Source organism: Rhinoderma darwinii, chromosome 1 (genome assembly GCF_050947455.1).
Source record: "Rhinoderma darwinii isolate aRhiDar2 chromosome 1, aRhiDar2.hap1, whole genome shotgun sequence".
Taxonomy (NCBI): domain Eukaryota; kingdom Metazoa; phylum Chordata; class Amphibia; order Anura; family Rhinodermatidae; genus Rhinoderma; species Rhinoderma darwinii.
The window spans coordinates 139,904,211-139,929,591 of record NC_134687.1 but is presented as its reverse complement, the minus strand read 5'-3'; the positions used below and the strand labels follow the sequence as shown (position 1 = coordinate 139,929,591).

General features: G+C 43.9%; 1 protein-coding gene across 1 annotated transcript; it reads left to right on the top strand.

Moving 5' to 3' along the window:
- Window positions 1-843: 843 nt before the first annotated feature.
- LOC142737467 (microsomal glutathione S-transferase 2-like) lies at window positions 844-24,524 on the top strand. Its single transcript, XM_075849702.1, has 5 exons — window positions 844-952; window positions 11,551-11,650; window positions 14,737-14,807; window positions 19,177-19,258; window positions 24,351-24,524. The coding sequence occupies exons 1-5, from the start codon at window positions 889-891 to the stop codon at window positions 24,481-24,483; spliced, it is 450 nt and encodes a 149-aa protein (XP_075705817.1). The 5' UTR covers window positions 844-888; the 3' UTR covers window positions 24,484-24,524.
- Window positions 24,525-25,381: the final 857 nt, after the last annotated feature.

The window sequence follows — 25,381 nt, the reverse complement described above, 5'->3', positions numbered from 1 at the left end:
TATAGTAACTTTTTATTGATGTGGTGCGGGGGGCCGTGGGCCCCCCTGGCTTCGGGGCCCGGTCGCAATTGCGACCGCTGCAACCCCTATAGCTACGCCAGTGACTGAAATACTTTTGTATTGCAGTGCAGTGTAGTACTGCCTGTCCGTTTAAAACAGACAGGCATCTGCTAGGCCATGCCTCTGCCATGACCTAGCAGGCATTCCCTACAGGCAGACCTGGGGGCCTTTATTAGGCCCCCGACTGCCATTGGAGAGACAGACACTCGGTGATCTTATTGCCGGGTGTCGGTGCTCCCTCCCTCTCTCCAAAACTACTCAGATGCGGCGCTCGCTATTGAGCGCCGCGTCTGAGGGGTTAAATGGGTGAGATCGATACTTATATCGATCTCACACGTTCGAGCTGGGATGCCCCCAGCCCTCAGCTACCTCTGGTAGCTGAGAGCAGGGAGATTTAACGGCTCCATGCTCTGTTTATTTATTCTGATGCAGCGCCGTAAAAAAGCTTATGCATCAGAATAAAGCCCATTAATGGCCGCCGTGAAAAGGCATATTGGCGGTCATTAACGGGTTAAACTAATCTAGAAAAGGAAAGCCTCATAAGTCTTGTAAAAAACAAAGTAAAAATAGTTGTGATATTCAAAGCGGTTCCAAATATATTAAAGAAGTGCATATCAAAAATTTGACCTGGACATAGGGGCATCAATGACACTTGGTCATGAAAGGGCTAGAGAAGCTGCAGGTTACAGGTTACAGGCTGCAGTTACTTCAGGCAATGTATAACAGAGTGTTAACAATGTGGGAGTGCCTCTGGATAAGGCGGATCTTGGACTGTGGGTTTTGTAACTCCATTTTTCACTCACAAGGAGAATCTGCGACCACAGCAGCATGGGTGCCGAATCTGATACTGTACTCCTTTCTATTGTTTCCCTTCTTTCTGCGTGTCAACATGGTAAGAAAAATAGTCATTTAAATACTGCAAGTCAGCAGAACATTATATTTAACATAATGCATTGTATTATTTACTAACCCTTGGAATTCTTTCTGAGCTCACTAGTGAAATATAGCACACCTTTAGACTTTCTGCTGCGTGTATTTGCTTTTTCAAATCTGACTTTGTTAATACAGACTTCTCAGAAATGCTAACCAAAAGGCAATATCTTTCATTATTTTATAACGTCGATGTCTGCCGTGTATCTTAAAGGGGTTTTCCCACCAGAGACATTTATGACATATAAACAGGACATGTCATAAATGTCAGATAGATGCGGGTCCCACCTCTGGGACCCGCACCTTTCCATAGAATGGGGCCCCCTAAACCCATTCTAGCTTTATGTGCTCACGCTGACTCCCCGGCCACTTCCTGATTACATGGTCGGGAGTTTCCGTAACTCCCATAGTAGTGAATGGCAGTTACGGAAGCAGCGTAGCATGCGAGCTACGCTGTTTCCATAACTACCATTCCATTCTATGGGACTTACGGAAACAGTGTAGCTCAGCGAGCTACGCTGTTTACGTAACTCACGACCATATAACCTTTTTTATGGTCGGTATTCACCTCATTCAGCCGCAACACAGAGCTGTTACCCAAACTTGGGCCCCCATTTCCGCACCGCCACCCTGCCGCGCCGTAACTATTGTTAACACTACCTTTTTGGGCAAGCATTAACAAATGTTACGATTCCCCTTGTCACAGGACTGTGTCCCTACATACTGACAGTATCACACTGTGCAGGGACACATCCTCCTGACAAGGGGAATTGTCTATCAGTCCTGGACTGCAGAAAGACTTTTTGTGAAATACAAGGATTTCCTATAATAAACATGTCAGGAGAGGTGACAGATTCTCTATAAATCTAGTGACTTACAGGTGACGACGTCTCAGATTCTAGTAGTTTTTTTTCCTCTTTTCTTCTCCATCCGGTCCAGAGCTCATGGCGACTTCTCCCGGCCATGACCCATTTCTGCAGAATTTGCCACTCAGATGTCTTCGGCTCCTCACTTTTGCAACATTTCCACACATATAAACGAAAATAAAATTATCATGGTGCCACATACTGTGCCCCTAAATATAATAGCACCAAACACTACGCGCCTGAATATAATAATACCATACACTGTAAAACACCACATACACACAGCCCCCTGTACATAGTGCCACACACAGCCCCCTGTATACATCACACATCCCCCTATAGCTAGCACCAATGATGTCTAAGGCAGGCACTGCATTTATACTGCCACATACCCTGTGAAACACAGTAACTCGAAACCAAAGTATGGGTATGTATAAGGCAAAAACCAATAAGTCATGGAATAGCTATGTGAATATCCAAAATATATTTTATTTGATTAGAGCTCAGTATGCTATGCAGAGGTTAAAAACATTTAAAAACTGCATAGAGAATGTACAAGTCAATGGGAAGGGGAGACAGACCACCATGATAAGTGGCAAACAAAGTAGTAACTCCCACTCACTCACTTAAACCCCTAAAGCAGACGTTCGAATGCCAAAGATAAAGGAACAAGGTCAAAAATGTTGCATCAAAATTAGCATGAGATCAGCATGTCCTGTGTGAGAACCGTTTTAGGGGAGAGGGAGGAAAAGAAAGAGCCCCACACGTATCGCCAACAAGTGGCTTCCTCAGGGGTTAGCTCATAATTTCTCAATAAAGTATCTGTATGGTTCTTATATGCACATTAGCTCTTACCTTTTAAACTTTGTCATGATACATTGATGATTGCTGCTTGTGTAGACCTTGGGCATACATGAAAAAGTGGACTTGTGTAAAGAATCCTAAGGGTATGTGCACACGCTTAACCAAAAACATCTGAAAATACAGAGCTGTTTTCAAGGGAAAACAGCTCCTGATTTTCAGCCGTTTTTTAAGCAAACTCGCGTTTTTCGCGGCGTTCTTTACGGCCCCTTTTTTGGAGCTGTTTTTCTATAGAGTCAATGAAAAACGGCTCCAAAAACTTCTCAAGAAGTGACATGCGCTTCTTTTTACGGGGTGTCTTTTTTCGTGCCGTTTTTTCAAAACGGGCGTGTAAAAAAATGACCCGTCGGAACAGAACGACATTTTTCCCATTGAAATCAATGGGCAGATTCTTGGAGGCGTTCTGCTTCCGATTTTTCTGCTGTTTACGGCCCGAAAAACGGCCGAAAATAAGCTGTGTGAACATACCCTCAGTGTTATGTTCTAAACCACTAGGGATATTAAAAGAAAAATTCAGGAATGGCGGCCCAGAGACATCGTCTCGTACAAGACTTCCCCGTCTTTCCATCTCCCTCCAATACTGGATTACTTAATAGATATACTTGCTAAGAAATCCATGATCCACTTGTGTGTATTTGATGCTTTCTTCCTCATACCACGGGATTGTCCCACGCACTTGACCTCATGCAATTTAGCATAAAAAGAGGCATTAGTCAGCTAGTATGGGGTAATTCCTGGGCAGAGTATTTTGGCATTGAGATATTAAAAGATACACTGCCAGATCCTTGTGCTAGAGAGCTTTGCTGTAGGTGTTCACACCTGCTAGTTCTCCATCTCTTCCTTTAGCTTTCTATTGCTGTTTCATGGCTAGAATATTCTATTCAGTAAAAAAATGAAAAAAGAAACAGAAACCTGACAGACCTGTTATTTAAAATGGATCATAATGGTAGCTAATGTTGACCCTGACTTACTATTAGGCCTTATTTACACGAGCGTGTGCATTTTGCGCACGTAAAAAACGCGGCATTTTGCGTGCGCAAAAGGCACTTAACAGCTGCGTGTGTCATCAGTGTATGATGCGCGGCTGCGAGATTTTCTCGCAGCCGCCATCATTTTGACACTCCGTTTGGATGTTTGTAAACAGAAAAGCACGTGGTGCTTTTCTGTTTACATTCAGAGTTTGACAGCTGTTGCACGAACCACGCAGTTCGCACGGAAGTGCTTCCGTGCGACCTGCGTGGTTTTCACGCACCCATTGACTTCAATGGGTGCGTGATGCGCAAAAACCCCGAAATATAGAACATGTCGTGAGTTTTACGCAGCGGACTCACGCTACGCAAAACTCACGGACTGTCTGCACTGCCCCATAGCCTAATATAGGTGCGTACGACACGCGTGAAAAGCACGCGCGTCGCACGCGCGCATATTACGCTTGTCTAAATGATGCCTTACTGGCTGAATTATGCAGCGTTGTGCAAATTATGAATTGTAGACAGTTACAGAGGGAAACGAATTGAAATAAGAGGAAAAACGCCCCCATAAGCATTATGAAACCCCTATAGGTTACGTTCACACATGATGCATTTGTTTTGGACTTTCAGTTCAGATTCAGCACCATAAATCCACAAGAAAGTACTGTACAATACAAGACATGAAGTGGATAAGAAATAGCTCAGATTAGAAGATATGCCGCAATTCCCTACTATATACCTATTACCCAAGTTGCTGCCTTGACATGTAGGATTGTTACTTGCTAGAGCAGGTGCAGGGAAATGAAATTCCCTGCAGCTGTTTTTCTTGGCGCTGTCCGTAAAATACAGATCTCTGGTAAAGTGGAGATATATCATTTCTTAATATATAATGACAGTTTTTAGCAAAACACCTTAGAGTAACAGTAGGAGTAACTACAAAATCAACTGCAAAAACAGCAGTTGTATTTTTCCACTGTTTTTCACAACTTTTTGTATCAGTGATCCTGCGCTTGCATAGACCTTCAGCTCTGAGAACAATCATCTAATTTTTCATTCTGACCTATCCATTGTGCAAACGTCTGCACCAACTAAAGAAAGCAGTACTGTATGTCTATTAACTCTGCCCAGGAAAACCAGTTTTGCTGTGTTTGAGGTGCCCTATGTTCTGATGTATCTGTTGTGTAAGGACTTGCAATTCCTTACAAGCAGACTAACCTGTAAAACCTGAAAAAGCAGCTTTCTGCCATATGTAGATACTGAAAGGTAAGGTAAGTGGGGTAAAGGGTCTCTTATCTTGATGGCAGAATCCATTTAAGGTGCTTGATAAAAAGGGGAGCAAGTAATAATTTTTGAGGGTCACTGTCCTCTGTTATTCTTAGGGTATGTTCACACGGCCTATTTACGGACGTAAATCGGGCGTTTTTGCCCCGAATTACGCCCGAAAATAGCGCCTCAATAGCGCTGACAAACATCTGCCCATTGAAAGCAATGGGCAGACGTTTGTCTGTTCACACGAGGCGTATATTTACGCGCCGCTGTCAAATGACGGCGCGTAAATAGACGCCCGCGTAGAAGAAGTGACCTGTCACTTCTTTGGACGTAATTGGAGCCGCTATTCATTGACTCCAATGAATAGCAGCGCTAATTACGCCCGTAATTGACGCGGCGTTCAAGCGCCTGCACATGCCGTTACGGCTGAAATTACGGGGATGTTTTCAGGCTGAAACATCCCCGTAATTTCAGCCGTTACGGACCCCCGCCGTGTGAACATACCCTTACTGTCATGTGCTCTTTAAAATTATTAACACCTTTAAGGGGTTGTACGGTTTGGACAACCCCTTAGAGGATTACAGGTCCCTGATGATAAGAAGATCATCGGCCTCTTTATGTAATGTGTGGAAAAGCTAGTCCTCCTGATGGAGAGCTGCTCTTTGCAGTGCTTCTCCCCTCTGGTTAATACACTGGGGTCCTAAGCGGGGGACTACCCTTTATTACATTCCCTAATAGGCATAAGGCTAATAGTTGTGTAAACCTGACAAGCTGTTTGAGCAGCACCATCTTTTTAACTTTTCTCTGCTGAAAATTAGCTTTGATGTGTAGTGGCTGGGAATGTCTTTTGCCATCCAAGGCAAAACTGGTAAAATAAACAACTTTAACTTCTAAATGGAAGTTTCCTGAGTCCAGTGGTTTTGCACCCTAATCAATGATGTTTAACCCCTTAATGAACAGCCTATTTTAGACCTTCATGACCAAGCTATTTTTTACGTTTTTCCATCGTCGCATTCCAAGAGCTATAACTTTTTTATTTTTTCGTCGACATAGCTGTATAAGGTCTTGTGTTTTGCGGGACAAGTTGTATTTTTTAATAGCACCATTTTGGGGAACATATTATTTATTGATTAACTTTTATTAACTTTTTTTTGGGGGGAAATAGAAAAAAACCTGACATTTCGCCACTCTTTTTTGCATCCTAAATCTACGCCGTTTACCGTGTGGTATAAATAACACAATAACTTTATTCAGCGGGTTGTCACGATTGCAACGATACCAAATTTGTATAGATTTTCTATGTTTTACTACTTACACAGTAAAAAGGTTTTTTTTTTCAAAATTATTTGTTTTTGTGTCTCCATATTTGAAGAGCCATAACTTTTGTATTGTTCCGCCGAAGCAGTTGTATGAGGGCTTTTTTTTTTTTGCGCGACGACTTGTCGTTTTTATTGGTACCATTTTGGAGTAGATGCGACTTTTTGATCACTTTTTATCACAAGTCAGGATTGACAGAAAACAGCAATTTTTCCATTGTTTTTTATTTTATTTTTTATGGCGTTCACTGTGCGGTTCAAATAATTTAATCGCTTTATAGTCGGGGTCATTACGGACGCGGCGATACCAAATATGTGTAACTTTTCTTTTTTTTGTTTTAGTAAAGCAGTTTGTAAGGGGAAAAAGTGTGTTTTTCATTATTTTTTTCACATTCTTTTTTATTAACTTTATTCAACTTTTTTAAAACTTTTTACTAGTCCCACTAGGGGACTTTAATATGCGATCCTTCGATCACTATTATAATACACAGCAAAAATGTTGTATTGCAGTGTATTACTGCCTGTCCGTTTAAAACGGACAGGCATCTGCTAGGACATGCCTCTGGCATAGCCTATCAGGCATTCACTACAGGCAGACCTGGGGGCCTTTATTAGGCCCCCGGCTGCCATCGGAGACACAGACACTCGGTGATCTTATCGCCGGGTGTCAGTGGCATGAGAGGTAGCTCCTTCCCTCTCTCCAAAACCACTCAGATGTGGCGCTCGCTATTGAGCGACGCATCTGAGGGGTAAAATGGGTGAGATCGACACTTATATCGATTTCACTTGTTTGAGCAGGGATGCCCCCAGCCCTCAGCTACATCTGGTAGCTGAGAGCAGGGAGATTTAACGGCTCCATGCTCTGTTTATTTATTCTGATGCAGCGCCATAAAAAGGCTTATGCATCAGAATAAAGCCCTTTAGTGGTCGCCGTGAAAAGGCCTATTGGTGGTCACTAACAGGTTAATAGTTTGTGTGTATTTGTGCCTGAGACCCAATGGTTTGTTGGTGCCGGTGATGGTGCCCAATTGTTGGCTGATCTCAGTGCCCAATGTTTTGCTGCAGCTGGTTTCTAGTATCCAGTATTTTGTTGCTTGCAGTCTGTGGCGTCCAGTCCACAGTGTTTGGTGTATCATTATTCCCATACTGCCGTGGTCCCAGCTTCAGCTGGCAATAATAGATAGGCAAATATAACAGGTATGATCAATGCATATCTTTTATATTTGCTGACACCATATAAAAGGCATACAATTAAGTGTCAAAATAATTTAACATTAGCATAAAGCATTGTTCCATTACAGAGCTCCACAAGTAAAGGATGCCAGAACATTAGTGAAATAAAAAAGAACAGAACTTTGAACGAATAATGTTTTTCAGTGGTGTATTAGCTTATGTTGGCTTGGAGATAGTGCTGTTAAGGATCTAAAATGAAGTTGTGTGCGCATGAAGTTTCAGGATGAATTGTGGTAAGTTGTCAGGGGTGGTTTAATAGTAGGGTCTGTTGAGTTGCACATTGATTGTTTGTGTAATTTATCCATAGCTGTCAGGTTTTTCAGGAAAAACTCCATATCTTTGTTGCTCCATCCTAAAAAATTTGGTGGACCCTTTCCCTCAAGTGTTATTAGGGAAGGGCAGTGCTTCACCATTTCAGTGGAATAAGGAGTTTGGCCGCTGTAAGCAAATGGATAGTTAGGTCATATTTTTGGGGACTGAAATTACTGTGTGGCCAGGGGCGTAACTAGGAAAGACTGGGCACCATAGCAAACTTTTGACTGGCCCCATCCCCTAGGTGCTACACGCGACCCCCCCTTATAGATAGTGCCCCCTGTAGATACTGTCCCCCTGTAGATTGTGCCATAACAGCCCCCCTGTAGTTAGTGTCACACCCCACTTGTAGATAGTGCCCCCCACCTCCCATTGTATATAGTGGCATACAGCCCCCCCTGTAGATATCGCCATAAAGCCCCCCTGTATATAGTGCCACACAGCTCCCCCTGTATATAGTGCCACACAGCCACCCTTCCTTGTATATAGTGCCACACAGCCCCCCTCCCTTGTATATAGTTCTACACAGCCCCCCCTTGATAGATAGTGCCACACAGCCCCCCCTGTAGATAGCTCCACACACAGACCCCTGTAGATTCTGCCACACACAGCCCCCATTGTAGATAGTGCCACACAGCCCCCATAGTAGATAGTGCCACATAGCTCCCCCTTGTGTATAGTGCCACACAGCCTGTATAGTGCTCTACAGCCAGCTTTTGTATATAGTGCCATACAGCCCCCTCTTGTATAGTGCCACACAGCCTCCCATATAGATAGTGCCACACAGCCCCCTCCCTTGTAGATAGTGCCAGACACAGCCACCTGTAGATTGCACCACACACAGTCCCTTATATCTAGCGCCACACACAGCCCACTGTAGACTAAATAGTGCCATACAGCTCCCCCCTTGTATGTAGTGCCACGCTGCTCACTCCCTTGTATATATAGTGCCACCATGCTCCCCGCTTGTATATGGTGCCACCCTGCTCCCCCTTGTATATAGTGCCACCCTGCTCCCCCTTGTATATAGTGCCACCCTGGTCCCCCCCTTGTATATAGTGCCACTCTGCTCCCCCCTTGTATATAGTGCCACCCTTCTCCCCCCTTGTATATAGTGCCACCCTGCTCCCCCTTGTATATAGTGCCACCCTGCTCCCCTCTTGTATATAATGCCACCCTGCTCCCCCCTTGTATATAGTGTCAACCTACTCCCCCCTTGTATATAGTGCCACCCTGCTCCTCCCCTTGTATATAGTGCCACCCTGCTCCCCCCTTGTATATAGTGCCACCTTGCTCCCTCCCTTGTATATAGTGCCATGAACCCCTTACCCGCGACGGACCCTCATCTTCTGGGCGCATGCGCAGACCTACGCAGGGAGTCTTCCCAGCACCTTATAGGCTGCAGGCATTACGTTGCCTGAAGCCTATAGTATTCATTTTTATCTGCATCCTGAAGATTCTGATAATTTTTAGATTTATGCACATTTTTTCTAAATGCCCAACTGGGCGTTTTTTTTTTTTTTGTTTCACCAAGTTGTAAAGAAAAGTGTATGACACTGACCAATCAACGTCATACACTTCTCTTCATTCATGTCCGGCTTTATTCAGAGCACAGCGTGATCTCCGCTAGAATCGCGAGATCATGCTGTGACGTCACTTACTCCTGCAGTTCCTTCACTGGAGCGACAGGAGAATAATCAGACATCGCCTCCAGCCGTGCCAGGACTGCTGCTGAGGAGGATAATCGCCCTGGCACGGCAGGAGGCTATGTCTGGTGAAACAACAAAAAATAGACTAGTTGGGCATTTAGAAAAAAAATTACATAAATCCAAAAATCAAAGCGTTTATTAGATTAGGTAGGAGATAGAGAAGTATTACACTGGGGACAGAGCCTCTTTAAGGGATTTTCTGATTTTCTAGTTTAATAACTTATATCAATTAAATTTTAAATGTTATGTTTCCTCAGTAAGGCAGGGTACACATTAGTGTTTGTCTGTATGGGTATGTTCACACGCAGAGTCAAAAACCCGTGAAAATTCAGAGAAAACAGCCTCTGATTTTCAGCCATTTTTGAAGCTGAAAAAGTTTTTTTGAGGGGTTTATTTTACACGGTTTTAAAGCTGTTTTTCTATTGAAACTATGAAAACCAGCTCCAAAAACGGCTCAAGAAGTGACATGTTCCTTTCTTTTTGCGGGGTGTTTTTTTACTTGCCATTTTTCAAAACAGCGGCGTAAAAAAAACGCCCCGTCTGAACATACCCTAAGGCTGGGTTCACACGAGCACTTTACGTCCGTAATGGACGGAACGTATTTCGGCCGCAAGTCCCGGACCGAACACACGACAGGGAGCCGGGCTCCTAGCATCATAGTTATGTACGATGCTAGGAGTCCCTTCCTCGCTGCAGGACAACTGTCCCGTACTGAAAACTTTATTACAGTACGGGACAGTTGTCCTGCAGCGAGGCAGGGACTCCTAGCGTCGTACATAACTATGATGCTAGGAGCCCGGCTCCCTGCACTGAGTTCGGTCTGGGATTTGCGGCCGAAATACGTTCCGTCCATTACGGACGTAATATGCTCGTGTGAATCCAGTCTAAGTGTTTTTTCACATGATACGTACTTTGTAAAACAAAATAAAAAACATTAAGGAAATGTTCCACAAGACCCTACAAGGATGGCAACGCATTAATAATCAGATGTGGTAGATACATTTAAGATGCAAATGACATTTGGTGATGTGAAGGAGATGTACACAAAGATGGGAGAGCATAAGGCTGGGTTCACATGACCTATTTTCAGGCGTAAACGAGGCGTATTATGCCTCGATTTACGCCTGAAAATAGGGCTACAATACGTCGGCAAACATCTGCCCATTCATTTGAATGGGTTTGCCGACGTACTGTGCAGACGACCTGTAATGTACGCGTCGTCGTTTGACAGCTGTCAAACGACGACGCGTAAATTGACTGCCTCGGCAAAGAAGTGCAGGACACTTCTTTGCAACGTAATTTGAGCCGTTCTTCATTGAAGTCAATGAAGAGCAGCTCAAGATTTACGAGCGTCACAGACGCCTCACATAATACGAGGAGGAGCATTTACGGCTGAAACGACGCAGCTGTTTTCTCCTTAAAACAGTCTGTCTTTTCAGACGTAAAAGACACTTCTCGTGTGCACATACCCTAAATGTATATAACTCCAGATTTACACTTTAGTAATCTGACAATTTATGATAAAGGCTATGAATGAAGTCAGATTTTATTTTCTGCCAGGCCTGTGTTTTTAAGAGCACACCGATCCCTATGAAAAGATACAAGGACTAAATATATGATCTCAGTATGTCTGCATTCAGAGCCAAATCAAGACCTGTGAATGCCCCTGGTCAAAATGGGTAATGATGTCAATTACATATTTTTCAAATAGGGAAAACAGGAAGAAATACTGTCTAAACACTACTACCATACATTGTTCAAAATAGTTTCCATACATAGCAAGAGTGCCATACAGTGAACTCATTACAGTGCCATGCTGTCCAAATCCCAGATTCATACCTCTTTACAGGTTATTTCAATTACTTGTGCACTTAAGTAATTTGTGTGTTCACAATAAGCTATCATAAAGGAAGTTTAGATTAGGATGTGCTTTCAATCAATCAATTGATCAATTGTCCCTTTTGCTTATGGACATAAAATATCTCTTTAACATTTAATCAGTTGTCATTATTCTTTATGACAGGATACTATGCTAGGCTTGTGGGGAGATCCAGAAAGAAACATAAGATAATGCCTCCGGCAGTCACCGGCCATCCAGAATTTGAGAGGACATTCCGTGCACAGTAAGTATTGTGGTAAAGAAATCTGGACCAGCGCTTCAACCTTGATATTCTCTTGCTGTATCCATTTAGTCACTTTGCCTAAGGCCAGATTGACACGAGCGTGTGCGTTTTGCACACGCAAAAAACGTGGCGTTTTGCGTGCGCAAAAGGCACTTAACAGCTCTGTGTGTCATCACCATATGATGTGCGGCTGCGTGCTTTTCGCGCAGTCGCCATCATTATGACACTCTGTTTGTATGTTTGTAAACAGAAAAGCACGTGGTGCTTTTCTGTTTTCATTCATTTCCTTCACTGCTGTTGCGCGAATTACGTGCGTCCCACGGAAGTGCTTCCGTGGGCCATGCGTGGTTTTCACGCACCAATTGACTTCAATGGGTGTGTGATGCGCGAAATACGCACAAAGAATGGACATGTCGTGAGTTTTACGCAGCGGACCCACGTTGCGTAAAAATCACGGACTGTCTGCACGGCCCCATAGACTAATATAGGTCCGTGCGAGGCGCGTGAAAATCACACGCGTTGCATGGACGTATATCACGTTCGTCTGAATAAGCCCTTAGAGAGCAAGTTCCTCTTTTAAAGTGTTTAAGGCTGCATGCATATTTCCGTCGGCCGTTGTATGGCCGCTAATGACGGTTCCGTGAAACACGGATCGCACACGGATGGCTTCCGTGTGTAGTCTGTTGTTTCACGGACCAAATCAATGAAAAGGCCTAGACTGTTCCGTCAAAAACGGACAGGAGTAGGACCTGCCCTATTTTTGACGGAAAGGCTGCACAGTTCCGTTATAACAACGGAAGTGTGCATGGCCCCATTGAAATGAATGTGCCAGGGTGCTATCAGTTAAAACAACGGATAGCACCCTGACGGAAAAATGATGTTTCTAAGAGGAAAATAAATATTTCTGGACAGACTAACAGAAACACTGGTGGAGCAGCAGCGATACACACCACTGCTTCTGTAATATGGAAGGTGAACACAAAAGAGTGGAGATCCAGCGTGATCACATCTACTAAGTTGGCCTTCTTCTAAGCTAAGCCTCTTGTAAAGCACAGGCCGCACTTAATGAAATATAAGTGTAATGTCCCCAAGGCATTACTATAAAGATAATGTATTGTAATTGTATTTTATGACCTTTTTCCAACTATTAGGTACTGTCACTTTAAAAAGTAAATGTGAATTTGCAATGCACTGTTTTATAGCTTATGCAGGAGTGTCAGATACAGGGGAAGTTTCCAGAAGGTGGGAGGAGCTTAGGGGATAGAGGAGAGTCCTGAGGCAGTTGGAGAAGTCAGAGTTGAAGAGAGTGAGAAGTTGAGGTAACAGCAAAGTGGAGTTGCTCCTGGGTTTTATCCATCTTAGATCCAGAGACAGGCTGCCTACAACATCAGGCCATAGAAAAGCTTGCAGAAAGGAAACTGAATAAGCTGAAGAGAAGTAGTTCTTAACACAGAGGAACCAGAAGCCATTAACACCGCCACCATGTATGTTGGTGAGTCTCATCCGTCATTATACTAGCCCTGACTACCCGTGATAGAGGCAGAAGTAGCACAGGCCATTACAGAGATTGGACAGATACTGCATTGCCCGATTGGACAGACACTGCATTGTCCCGCATACTATGGGGTCAGCTATGCCCTAGAATTGCCGAGGGTAGGATCAGAAGAGGAGCAGTGAGGGAGGGTCGCCCACTCCTGCGGATTATATGAGAAGCAGAGGATTGAGATTTACTATAAGGAATTGTGCCTCCATTCTATGTGGAAGATTGTTACCGCCATGTTTGATGCTGAAGTAAATTGTGCCGCGAGCTAACCTGTTCAACTACCACCTCAACCTCCTGTCTTATGCTGTAACCAATGTAACCATCAAGCGTATTGTGCCCAGTAAAATCTACTGTGAAAGTTTATTGAACCCTGTCTCCTGGAACATCTTTATTTCGGGGTACACCACATAACACCCCAGGGGACAGAGAACAGTGTATCCCGGAAGCACCACTTTTATTTCACTGGTTCCGCGGCCCGAGGAGCGGGAGAGAGAGAAAGGGCACCGCTGTGACCAAAGGGTGCCAAAACCCAACGCCAGCTCCTAGAGCCCCCCTCCCTCCGCGACTCGGTGCCCGTGGTGTACCACATAAGGAAGGCCAGCATGACATAGCTAGGAGACAGGATAGTTATACCAGGGTGACAGGCAGAGTGGAAGGGGTTAATTTTATTGTAGGGTGTGGAGAGGGTTGGTAGGAGGGAGGAAGTAGGTTGGGCTTAGGTAATAAAACATAAGCAGACTGTTTCCCGGTCTTTCTGAGCCGGGAAACAGCAGAGGTAGCAGCATTTCCCGCCTGCCCGCCCCTTTTTTAGTTTTATTGGTCGAACTGATGTTTGATTGGTATTGGTGTATTCTGTGTTTTGCTTATTGTTTGTCATGGCAGCTGGTGGGGGAAGTCCTTGGAGTTGGTGGAAAATTGTGTTGGGGGGGGGATACAATGTGGTTATGTATCCCTCAGAATTTAAAAAGCAAGGTCCAGCTTGATTATGGGCTCCTTTGGGTGCTATCCCTTAGGAGTCAGGGCTGTTAAGTTACATCACCTGCAAGGGGTTTATTGGTGCTTCTGAGCCGGGCCTACGGCTGGGGGTAAAACATTACGGTGGGCAGATGGCCACCTTAAAGTTTGTTGTAGCTCCAAGGACTTCCCGTGTTATGTCCTGTCAATTGTCAGTCGGTATGTTGTGGGTGTAAGACTGCCTGTTGTTGGTATGTGCGGTTGTTAACGCTTGATGCGTTTTTTTCTAGTAATGTTTGGATATGTTATTTATGTAAAGTTGGAATATTTATTCTATTTTGTTATACAATTTCAATAAAATGGCTGCTGTGGCCAAATTATCCAACTTCCTGGTTTTGTGTCCTACTTCTGGGGTATGGTCTGGTTTAAGGGGGTATTTCAAGGACATTACGATACTCACTCGACTTACTCAAGTCATGAATAATAATAATGGGAAACTTTATTTTTTCTTTCTGGAGTTTCTCTTCAATTTCCCAGCATAGCCAAGTACTGTATGTTACAACTGAAAGCCAGTCTTTCTCATTTGCAGACAGAACTGCCTGGAGTTCTTCCCAATATTCCTGGTTGTTCTGTGGACTTCTGGCATATTCTTCTATGAAGGTAATGTGATATTATTTGTTATGGAATTAATTTAATCGTTTATGAAATTTGACAAATAGCAAAACGTTCAAATTCTGTTTGTGTGATTTTATTCATGCAGCGATATATATAAAAAAGTTTCTAACCTCTAAAGAATATTAGATAACAATGAGGACCTGAGTAGTCACATAACACCGTTTTAACATTTTTACCGCAAATCATAAAAGTGAAAAGTGCCCCTTAGGGTATGTTCACACGGCCTATTTACGGACGTAATTCGGGCGTTTTTGCCCCGAATTACGTCTGAAAATAGCGCCTCAATAGCGCTGACAAACATCTGCCCATTGAAAGCAATGGGCAGACGTTTGTCTGTTCACACGAGGCGTATATTTACGCGCCGCTGTCAAATGACGGCGCGTAAATAGACGCCCGCGTAGAAGAAGTGACCTGTCACTTCTTTGGCCGTATTTGGAGCCGCTATTCATTGACTCCAATGAATAGCAGCGCTAATTACGGCCGTAATTGACGCGGCGTTCAAGCGCCTGCACATGCCGGTACGGCTGAATTTACGGGGATGTTTGCAGGCTGAAACATCCCCGTAATTTCAGCCGTTACGGACCCCCGCCGTGTGAACATACCCTTAAAGTAGTTTTGCAGTATGAAAGGTTTAGGCATTAATCGATTTGATAAAGTTGAAAAACCTACTAATGTAGTGTGCACTGTAATTGCGGACCAGTTCTGTGTTGTAGGATATCTGTAGCTGCATGTTAACAATACAGGATTGGGTGATTGATGCATGTGAGAAGCAGGGGCAAAACTAGGAAAGACTGGGCCCCATAGCAAACATTTGACTGGGCCCCCCCTCCCCTGGATGCCACACAAGCCCCCCCTTGTAGATAGTGCCTCCCTGTAGATTCTGCCACACAGCGCCCCCTGTAGACAGCACCATACAGTCCCCCTGTAGATAGCGCCATACACAGCCCCCTGTAGATAGCGCCATACACAGCCCCCTGTATATAGCACAATACAGACCCCTGTAGATAGCGCCATACAGCCCCCTGTATATAGTGCCATACAGCCCCCCTGTATATAGCGCCATACAGCCCCCTGTATATAGCACCATACAGCCCCCCCTGTAGATAACGCCAAACAGCCCCAACCCCCCCCCCCAAAAAAAACGGCCTGTAGCCTATGGTTTGTCCCACAAAACACATGTATCCCCTATCCACAGGATAGGGAATACATGTGTGATCGCTGGTACGCCCAGCGATAAAAAGAATGGGGGACCGAAAGTCTCCCAAAGTTCACCATGAGAAACCTCGGACTAGTGGGGTCTGTGTTGGCAGCTCAATAAAAAATGAAAGGAGCGCTGGTCACGCATGCGCACAAGCGCGACCTGTGCTGCATTTATTTCTACGGAGCTGCCAACACAGACCCCGGAAGTCCGAGCTTTCTCATGGAGAACTTCGGAGGACTTTCGGTCATCCATTCTCCTAATCGCTGGAGTCCCAACGATCTCACATGTATCATCTATCCTGTGGATAGGGGATACATGTCTTTTGTAGGAACAACCCCTTTAATGGCAGAGCGGGGAGATACCTCCCTGCTCTACCGTAGTGTTCAGTGGTGTCGCGCTGTAGCAGCCATAGCAGCTGCTAGCGGAGCCTCCGGCCATGGAGGGCCACCCTCATGCCGTGGGCCCCGTAGCAGCCGCTATGGCTGCTACAGCGATAAGCACGCCACTGGTGAGGAGTGAAGGCTTGCCTGTGTGGTCTGATCCCATAGTAGGGCTACTGATAGAACGGTGTCAGAACACACAGTGCATTGTAGCTTGCTGCGTTTAGAGCTACGTAGCCGCAGGCCAGTCAAAGTGTCCATGCTGACCCCGGTCCACAGGCGAACAATGGACACGTGCGCAACAGAATTGGATCATTGGATCATGGAGCAATGGAAGAAGGTGACCTGGTCTGATGAATCACGTTTTCTTTTACATCATGTGGATGGGTCGATGTGTTAGAGCTGTTTTGGTAACACGAATGTGACCAATACAATATTAGACAGGTGGTTTTAAGGTTACGGCTGTATGGTGTATATGATATGTCTGCTTCTGTAATGACAGGTTGTCACATTGGACCTACAGTTATCATTTAAATAACTCCTGACATGTCATAGAGAAGATTTAGTCTGTCGAGTCCAGACTTTGATAATCCCCTAGGCTAGAACATAAAAACGTTTGTTCTCTTTTGTGCTAGCGATCAGTGGGGATCTCAGTGCATGAATCCTGACAATCACAACATCTGACATGTCTCTATGAGCTATATTTTAAGTATATAGGAAACTGCTGAAATAGCAATGCTCAACTATACTCTAAAAAGGGAAAATAATGACAATACTATTTTTAAAAGAAGCATTTTCTCTAATCAGCTAATAGACAGGAGTTAAAATACTATTTCGCTAAAGGTGTAAGGGTGGTCAACACTGCCGAGGACTTACCTGTCCGGAGCAGAGTGGGATGGCGTCGGCGGCTGTCAGGTACTCACGCATGCGCCGGGAGTGAGGTGACGCGCGACCGAAAGTGGTCAGAAGGGCGCGAAGGGAGGAGGTGAGGTGACACGCGACCGGAAGGGAGGAAAAAGGGCGGTAAGGAGAAAAGGAAGTGGGTGAGGTGAAGCGGCGGAGTGTGGCAGAAGGGAGAGAAGCGGCGGAAGAGAGAGAAGCGGCAGGGAGACCGGTGGAGCAGGGAACCAAGGCAGGCAGCCTTGGAGAAAGGGAAAAGAGAAGAAGAGCAGGGCTAGAGAGAGACAGGCCAGACGAGTGTGAAGGAAGGGGCCGAAGTGAGTACCAAAGAACCCCCCAGCCCAGCAGCACTAGCCGCCCAGCAGACAGCAGCACTAACTGCCAGCAGCACTAGCCGCCCAGCAGTTGGCAGCACTAGCCGCCCAGCAGCCAGCAACACTAGCCAACCAGCAGCCAGCAGCACTAGCCGTGCAGAGGTCCAGCCGTGCAGAGGTCCAGCCGTGCAGAGGTCCAGCCGTGCAGAGGTCCAGCCGTGCAGTGGTGCTGCAGCCAGACCCTGGGACGCAACCCCAAAGCCGAGGGAGAAGACGCAGAGGAGCACAGGTACTGGACTTGTTTCTCCCTAAGCGAGGACGAGGAAGCGTCCTGTAGTCGTGACAGTGCACCAGAGACTTTCCCATATGGAGGAGGCAGAACAGGCATTGAGCCACGCCCTTCAACGCCCCAACCTTTTGCCCGTGGTTACCTCCTGGCCGTGTTCCGGCGTTCAGTTCTGAGGACAATTGTTACCCGAAGTTACATGTTTTAACCATGAAGAGGAGATCCGTTTCTGAATTTCTACAGTAAACAACCGTTAAACAAACCGCAGTGTCGTATCTATTGCCCACCACAGCAGCAACCACCTACAAAGGGGCATAAGTGGGCAGCACCTATTCTAGTGTCTAGAGCAGTATACTAGTGTGCGTCAAGAGATCATCAGCCAGGAGACTTTCCGCTATTCTTCTGAATGTGTGTTTCTATATACTGAGTGCATGTACATGTATTTGTATACTGTATGTGCACATATATGCAGAAGGTTTGCTACTGATGTGTATGTTTGTCTGCTCTTATGTAGTTTATGTGCGTATATGGGTAAGTAGTAAGGTGTGTGCGTGTGTGCGTGCGTGTGTGCGTGCGTGCGTGCGTGTGTGCGTGCGTGCGTGCGTGTGCTTGTACTTTGTAAGTGTATGTACAAACTACATACATGTGCGGGCTGCTGTCATTTGTCAGCCAAGGCTAAGTTTTATCCCTAGTCCGGCCCTGGGTTTCAAGTGCTGACACTATATTAATAGGTTATTCAACATTTTCTGATGCATGGAATAAAACTTAGGGTTCATATTATGTAAATATGCGACATATAGGGTATCCTGTAAATTCTAAAATCCACACAGTTGAAATTCCCTGAAATTCACACAGCTTTTTTCCGATATGTGTGAATGGGATTTTGTAAGACTCCGTTCACTAGCATTGGACTGTATTTTGTTGCAGATGTTCGGTGAGGATTCTGCAACAATTTCACCACATCTGACGCAGCATTAATCGCATTAAAAGGATTCCAATAATATAATTATTTTCTGATAATACTTCACATTTATGGCATAGTTGCGAAAAAAATCTGAGCAATTCCAGAGTCCAGTCATTTCTATGCCGATGATTGTAAATGTGGTGGTCAATATTTCATCACTATCATGTCAGATTTTTTAACTTGTCAGATTAATTTTAATTATAAAGACTGTCATTAGAAATGGTATTGTATAAGCTCACCCTAAGTGAAAGATATCTGACTAGGGCACTTCAGATGTCAAGACTTTTAACTTTAATTTTTTGCTTGCAGAAATGGCTGCAGTTTTGGGATTACTATACATACTTGCACGTCATCTCTATTTTAAAGGTTATGTGGCATCTGCTCAGGGCCGGTAAGTATTGTATGTTGTTTACATTTTTAACAAGTTGCAGCGTACGGTCTTAGGGTATGTGCACACGAGAACTGGCTTTTACGTCTGAAAAGACAGACTGTTTTCAGGAGAAAACAGCTGCGTCGTTTCAGACGTAAAAGCTCCTCCTCGCATTTTGCGAGGCGTCTTTGACGCCCGTAATCTTGAGCTGCTCTTCATTGACTTCAATGAAAAACAGCTCAAATTACGTTTCAAAGAAGTGTCCTGCACTTCTTTTGACGAGGCAGTCATTTTACGCGTCGTCGTTTGACAGCTGTCAAACGACGACGCGTAAATTACTGGTCGTCGGCACAGTACGTCGGCAAACCCATTCAAATGAATGGCAGATGTTTGCCGACGTATTGGAGCCGTATTTTCAGGCGTAAAACGAGGCATAATACGCCTCGTTTACGCCTGAAAATAGGTTGTGTGAACCCAGCCTTACATATTCAGGATGTGAATTATTTCCATATAAAACAGATCCTGAATACGGAGTAAATTCTATAGAGCTTTTCAGACATCCATATAGGAATATTTGCATAAAAACTCCTAATGCAATTCAGGTAACGGGCTAGATGCTATTATAGATAAAGCATTCTCCCTTAATTACGGCAAAGGCCACTCCTAGGTATGTATTTAAACAAAAGAGACAAGACGGAGCATGGAAGCCATATATGTATAAAAAATAACAATCTTTATTGATTACATAAATTTGGACAAACATCGTTTAAAAAAGGTACAAAAAAGGACAAGAAGACTCTATAGTATTCCAGTTTGAACATGGGAGGCAGACTCCCTGTATCATTTATGTATCATTTATGTATATCCATATTTCTATACAGTCCTGGCCAAAAGTTTTGAGACTGATTTGAGACAAAATGTGATTTTTACAAAGTTAGCTGCTTCAGTGTTTTTAGATTTTTAGTCAGATGTTTCTGTGGTATACTGAAGTATAATTATAAGCATTTCATAAGTTTTTAAACTTTTATTGACAAATACATCAAGTTTATGCAAAGACTCAATATTTACAGTGTTGACCCTTCTTTTTCATGACTTCTTGAATTCGCCCTGGCATGCTGGATATCAGCTTGTGGGCCAAATCCTGACTGATGGCAACCCATTCCTAACTGATCGCAACCCATTCCTGACTGATGGCAACCCATTCCTAACTGATGGCAACCCATTCCTGACTGATAGCAACCCATTCTTGCCTAAACAGTGCTTGGAGTTTATCACAATTTATGTGTTTTTGTTTGTCCATCCGCTTTTTGAGGATTGACCACAGGTTCTCAATGGGATTGAGATCTGGGGAGTTTCCTTGCCATGGATGTAAAATGTCAATGTTTTGTTCATCGAGCCACTTATTTATCACTTTAGCCTTGTGGCATGGTGCTCCATCATTCTGGAAAAAGCATTGTTCATCACCAAATTGCTCCAGGATCGTTGGGAGAAGTTGGCCTTTCTAGGAAGTTTAGATACCCTTCTTTATTCATGGAAGTGTTCTTAGGCAAAATTGTGAATGAGTCCACTCCCTTGGATGAAAAGCATCTTCACACATGGTCTCAGGATGCTTTACAGTTGCATGACACAGGACTCATTTTAACGCTCACCTTTTCAACTCTGGACAATCATGATGGCACAAGGCCCAAATTCATACATTAATATAACAGAATTAAAGACACATATATGGATAAAAAAGGGAGCAATGTTTTTATTAAGGGTTACCAAAAGATATTGATACTTGAATCAATAAGATAAATACTTGAACCAAATAAATATTTAAAACCATTATAAATTAAAAATTACAATAATAATAATAAACCAGTTTAAAACTCAGTCCACCCAGCAATAGCTGGGAGACAAAAATCTCACTAATAAGACATTGCGATAAGCAGAAATTAAATAAAATTGGGAGGGAGGGTGGGGACGCTGGTCCTAGGAAATCTGGAACTGACAGAAACAGCGGGAAAGCTGGGTTTTTTAAAGGAAAATCTTCCCGCCTTCAGAGTGAACGGCCAATCAGCGACGAAGTCCAGGTGCTAGGCAGGAGAATAGAAGCTTCCAAGAATCTCCCCGGTAATTAGACAACCAATCAGCGACAGTAAGGGTATGTGCACACGATGAGAGGCTTTTACGTCTGAAAAGACAGACTGTTTTCAGGAGAAAACAGCTGCCTCGTTTCAGACGTAAATGCTCCTCCTCGCATTATGTGAGGCGTCTGTGACGCTCGTAAATCTTGAGCTGCTCTTCATGGAGTTCAATGAAGAACGGCTCAAATTACGTTGCAAAGAAGTGCCGTGCACTTCTTTGCCGAGGCAGTCAATTTACGCGTCGTCGCTTGACAGCGGTCAAACGACGACGCGTAAATTACAGGTCGTCTGCACAGTACGTCGGCAAACCCATTCAAATGAATGGGCAGATGTTTGCCGACGTATTGTAGCCCTATTTTCAGGCGTAAATCGAGGCATAATACGCCTTTGTTTACGCCTGAAAATAGGTCGTGTGAACCCAGCCTAACCTGGTGCTGGGCAGAATATCAGAATCTTCTGGAAAAGGTAGGTAAGTACCAACTGCAAAATATAAGGGAAAATAAAGGGGGGGGGGGGACAGACCAAACCACCTAACAAAAATATAATAATGAAATGAACCAGCAATAAAATCGATAACATGAATGCCCCTATGCCATCATGTGTCCCCCAAGCAATACTGCTCAGGGGGGCCCTATCATTGTTCCAGATGTCCCAAACAGTCTGAAGGGGCTTTATCAGAGAAAATAACTTTACCCCAGTCCTCTGCAGTCCAATCCCTGTACTTCCTGCAGAATGTCAGTCTGTCCTTTATATTTTTCTTGGAGAGAAGTGGCTTTTTTGCTGCCCTTCTTGACACCAAGCCAGCCTCCAAAAGTCTTCGCCTCACTGTGCATGCAGATGCACTGACACCTGCCTGCTGCCATTCCTGAGCAAGATCTGCACTGGTTTTGTATCAATCCCGTAGCTGAATTCTCTTTAGGAGACGGTCCTGGCACTTCCTGGAATTTCTTGGGCGCCCTGATGTCTTCTTCACAGCAATTGAACCTCTCTCCTTGAAGTTCTTGATGATCCGATAAATGGTTGATTTAGGGGCAATCTTACAAGCAGCAATGTCCTTGCCTGTAAAGCCCTTTTCTTGCAAAGCAATGATGACTGCACGTGTTTCCTTGGAGATAACCATGGTTAACAGAAGAAGACAATGATTTAAAGCAACCAGTCTGCTTTTATAATTCCATCATCATGACAGTGAAATCAGCTGCCTTGTCCTTGTCAACATTTTCTCCTGAGAAAATCACTGAAATGAGGTCAGCAGGTTATTTTGTGGCAGGGCTGAAATGCAGTGGAAATAGGGTTTTTGTGATTAAAGAGGCTCTGTCACCAGATTGTGCAACCCCTATCTGCTATTGCAGCAGATCGGCGCTGCAATGTAGATTACAGTAACGTTTTTATTTTTAAAAAACGAGCATTTTTGGCCAAGTTATGACCATTTTCGTATTTATGCAAATGAGGCTTGCAAAAGTACAACTGGGCGTGTTGAAAAGTAAAAGTACAACTGGGCGTGTATTATGTGCGTACATCGGGGCGTGTTTACTACTATTACTAGCTGGGCGTTGTGTATAGAAGTGTCATCCACTTCTCTTCACAACGCCCAGCTTCTGGCAGTGCAGATCTGTGACGTCACTCACAGGTCCTGCATCGTGTCGGCACCAGAGGCTACAGATGATTCTGCAGCAGCATCGGCGTTTGCAGGTAAGTCTATGTAGCTACTTACCTGCAAACGCTGATGCTGTTGCAGAATCAACTGTAGCCTCTGGTGCCGACACGATGCAGGACCTGTGAGTGACGTCACAGATCTGCACTGCCAGAAGCTGGGCGTTGTGAAGAGAAGTGGATGATACTTCTATACACAACGCCCAGCTAGTAAAAGTAGTAAACACGCCCCGATGTACGCACATAATACACGCCCAGTTGTACTTTTACTTTTCAACACGCCCAGTTGGACTTTTGCAAGCCTCATTTGCATAAATACGAAAATGGTCATAACTTGGCCAAAAATGCTCGTTTTTTAAAAATAAAAACGTTACTGTAATCTACATTGCAGCGCCTATCTGCTGCAATAGCAGATAGGGGTTGCACAATCTGGTGACAGAGCCTCTTTAAGTTAATTTTAATGGCAAGGAATGACTTTGGAATTAATTGCAATTAATCTGATCACTCTTCATAACAATCCAAAGTTAATGAAAATTGCCACTATAAAAATTGAAGCAGCAAACTTTGTGAAAACCAAAATTTGTGTCCGTCTCAAAACTTTTAGCCAGGACTGTACAGTAGTATTTCCAAACACATTTTTTTCAATGAGGCCTAATACTGATGTATTCATGCCAGTATTATTTTTAGTAGTCGATGGCAAGAAAATAAATTGACATTTCCAGAGACTAAAAAGGACAAAGTGTTTAAAGTGTTAAACTAGTGTTCACCATCTGCATCCACTATACAGCCTTCTGAGTCAGAGTTTGGGGTGCTGTACATTGTCAGTGTGAGGGAAGCCCTGTGTGCCGACCTGGCCAAATCACTTGGTATACAGAAGCACTGCGCCACTTTATGAACATCTTATAGATGCCCCAGTTTGTAATTGCACCATGACAGGTGCACTATTAGATTCATGATCGGAGTGTAGGGTTAATTCCTGTCCAAGGCAAAAGTACCTGCCAGGTGTCGGGTGTATTTACAAATGATGGTTTTGTAGTTTTTTTGCAAATTAAAAAATAAAAGCCATAAAACCTTTCTGTGTAAATACATCCTTAGCATCCTTGGAGGTCTATTCTCATTTTAATACCTCACACGATAATACTGAGGGACCACTGACCTGGAAAAGGTTTAGAAACTGCATTACCTTTTCAGTGAATTTTAGTTAAGACAAAATGGCTGCCTTCATTTCAGTGACTTGACAGTAAACTGGAGTTGTCCTGGTAAAATACTAAGTAATACATGTCCATATATGTTTATAGGAGATACATGTAATTATGTGTATGTCTTCTCTTCAGGATCCCCGGATTTTACCTCTGTCTCATCTCGTTGTTCCTGTTGATTGTTTTAGCTGCACTTGGGATTACAAACGCATTTCTCAAAAAATACCTGGATGTGAATGTTTTTAAACAAGTACGTCATATGTTCTAACCATAGCAATCTGTTTATAAAATAAATTTATCATCATTGTTGTTGTTTTTTTTATTTTCCCTGTATATTTCAATATGTTGTTAATTTAACATTGATATTTTATTTATAAATGAAAACAAAAAAGTACTATTGGCTATGTTCACACAGAGTATTTTGCCGAGTTTTTTGACGCGGAAACCGCGTCGCAAAACTCGGCAAAAACGGCCCTAAAATGCCTCCCATTGATTTCAATGGGAGGCGTCGGCGTCTTTTTCCCGCGAGCAGTAAAACTGCCTCGCGGGAAAAAGAAGCGACATGCCCTATCTTCGGGCGTTTACGCCTCTGACCTCCCATTGACTTCAATGGGAGGCAGAGAAAGCGTATTTCGCTGTGTTTTATGCCCGCGGGCGAAAAACGGCGCGAAAATCGCTGCGAAAATCGGCGTGCAGGGAGAGGAAAATCTGCCTCAAACTTCCAAACTGAATTTTGAGGCAGATATTCCTCCTGCAAAATACTCCGTGTGAACATAGCCTTAGATCAGAGGTAATTAGCATTTTGATAGAGCTGACCTGCCTAATCATTACCAGGGAAAATAGGATGATAAGATACATCTAAGGTATTGATCCACATGATGAAAAGAGTTCTACAACTATATAAACCACAATGGAATAACCAGGGAAATTTATTAAGACTGGCGTTTCATGTGCCAGTCTTAAGCTAAAACACGCTTGAGTAAGAAGTGCATAATTTATTAACAGGAGCACATCTATTAATAAATTATGCGTATCTCTGGCTGTCCATGTGCCAGAAAGAAAAATTTACTCCAGCTATGAACTAGCGTATACAAAATGTGATGGAGCCACAGGTGGTCCCGCCTCCTTATGCTAAACTTTGGTCACCTTAAAAAAGGGCCGAAGGC

Bases quoted from the DNA above. Each gene is read 5' to 3' on its own strand.
- LOC142737467 (XM_075849702.1), top strand. From the start codon at position 889: ATGGGTGCCGAATCTGATACTGTACTCCTTTCTATTGTTTCCCTTCTT. The intron at 14,808-19,176 runs GTAATGTGATAT...TTTTGCTTGCAG, and splicing joins TGGCATATTCTTCTATGAAG to AAATGGCTGCAGTTTTGGGA. The intron at 19,259-24,350 runs GTAAGTATTGTA...TCTTCTCTTCAG, and splicing joins GTGGCATCTGCTCAGGGCCG to GATCCCCGGATTTTACCTCT.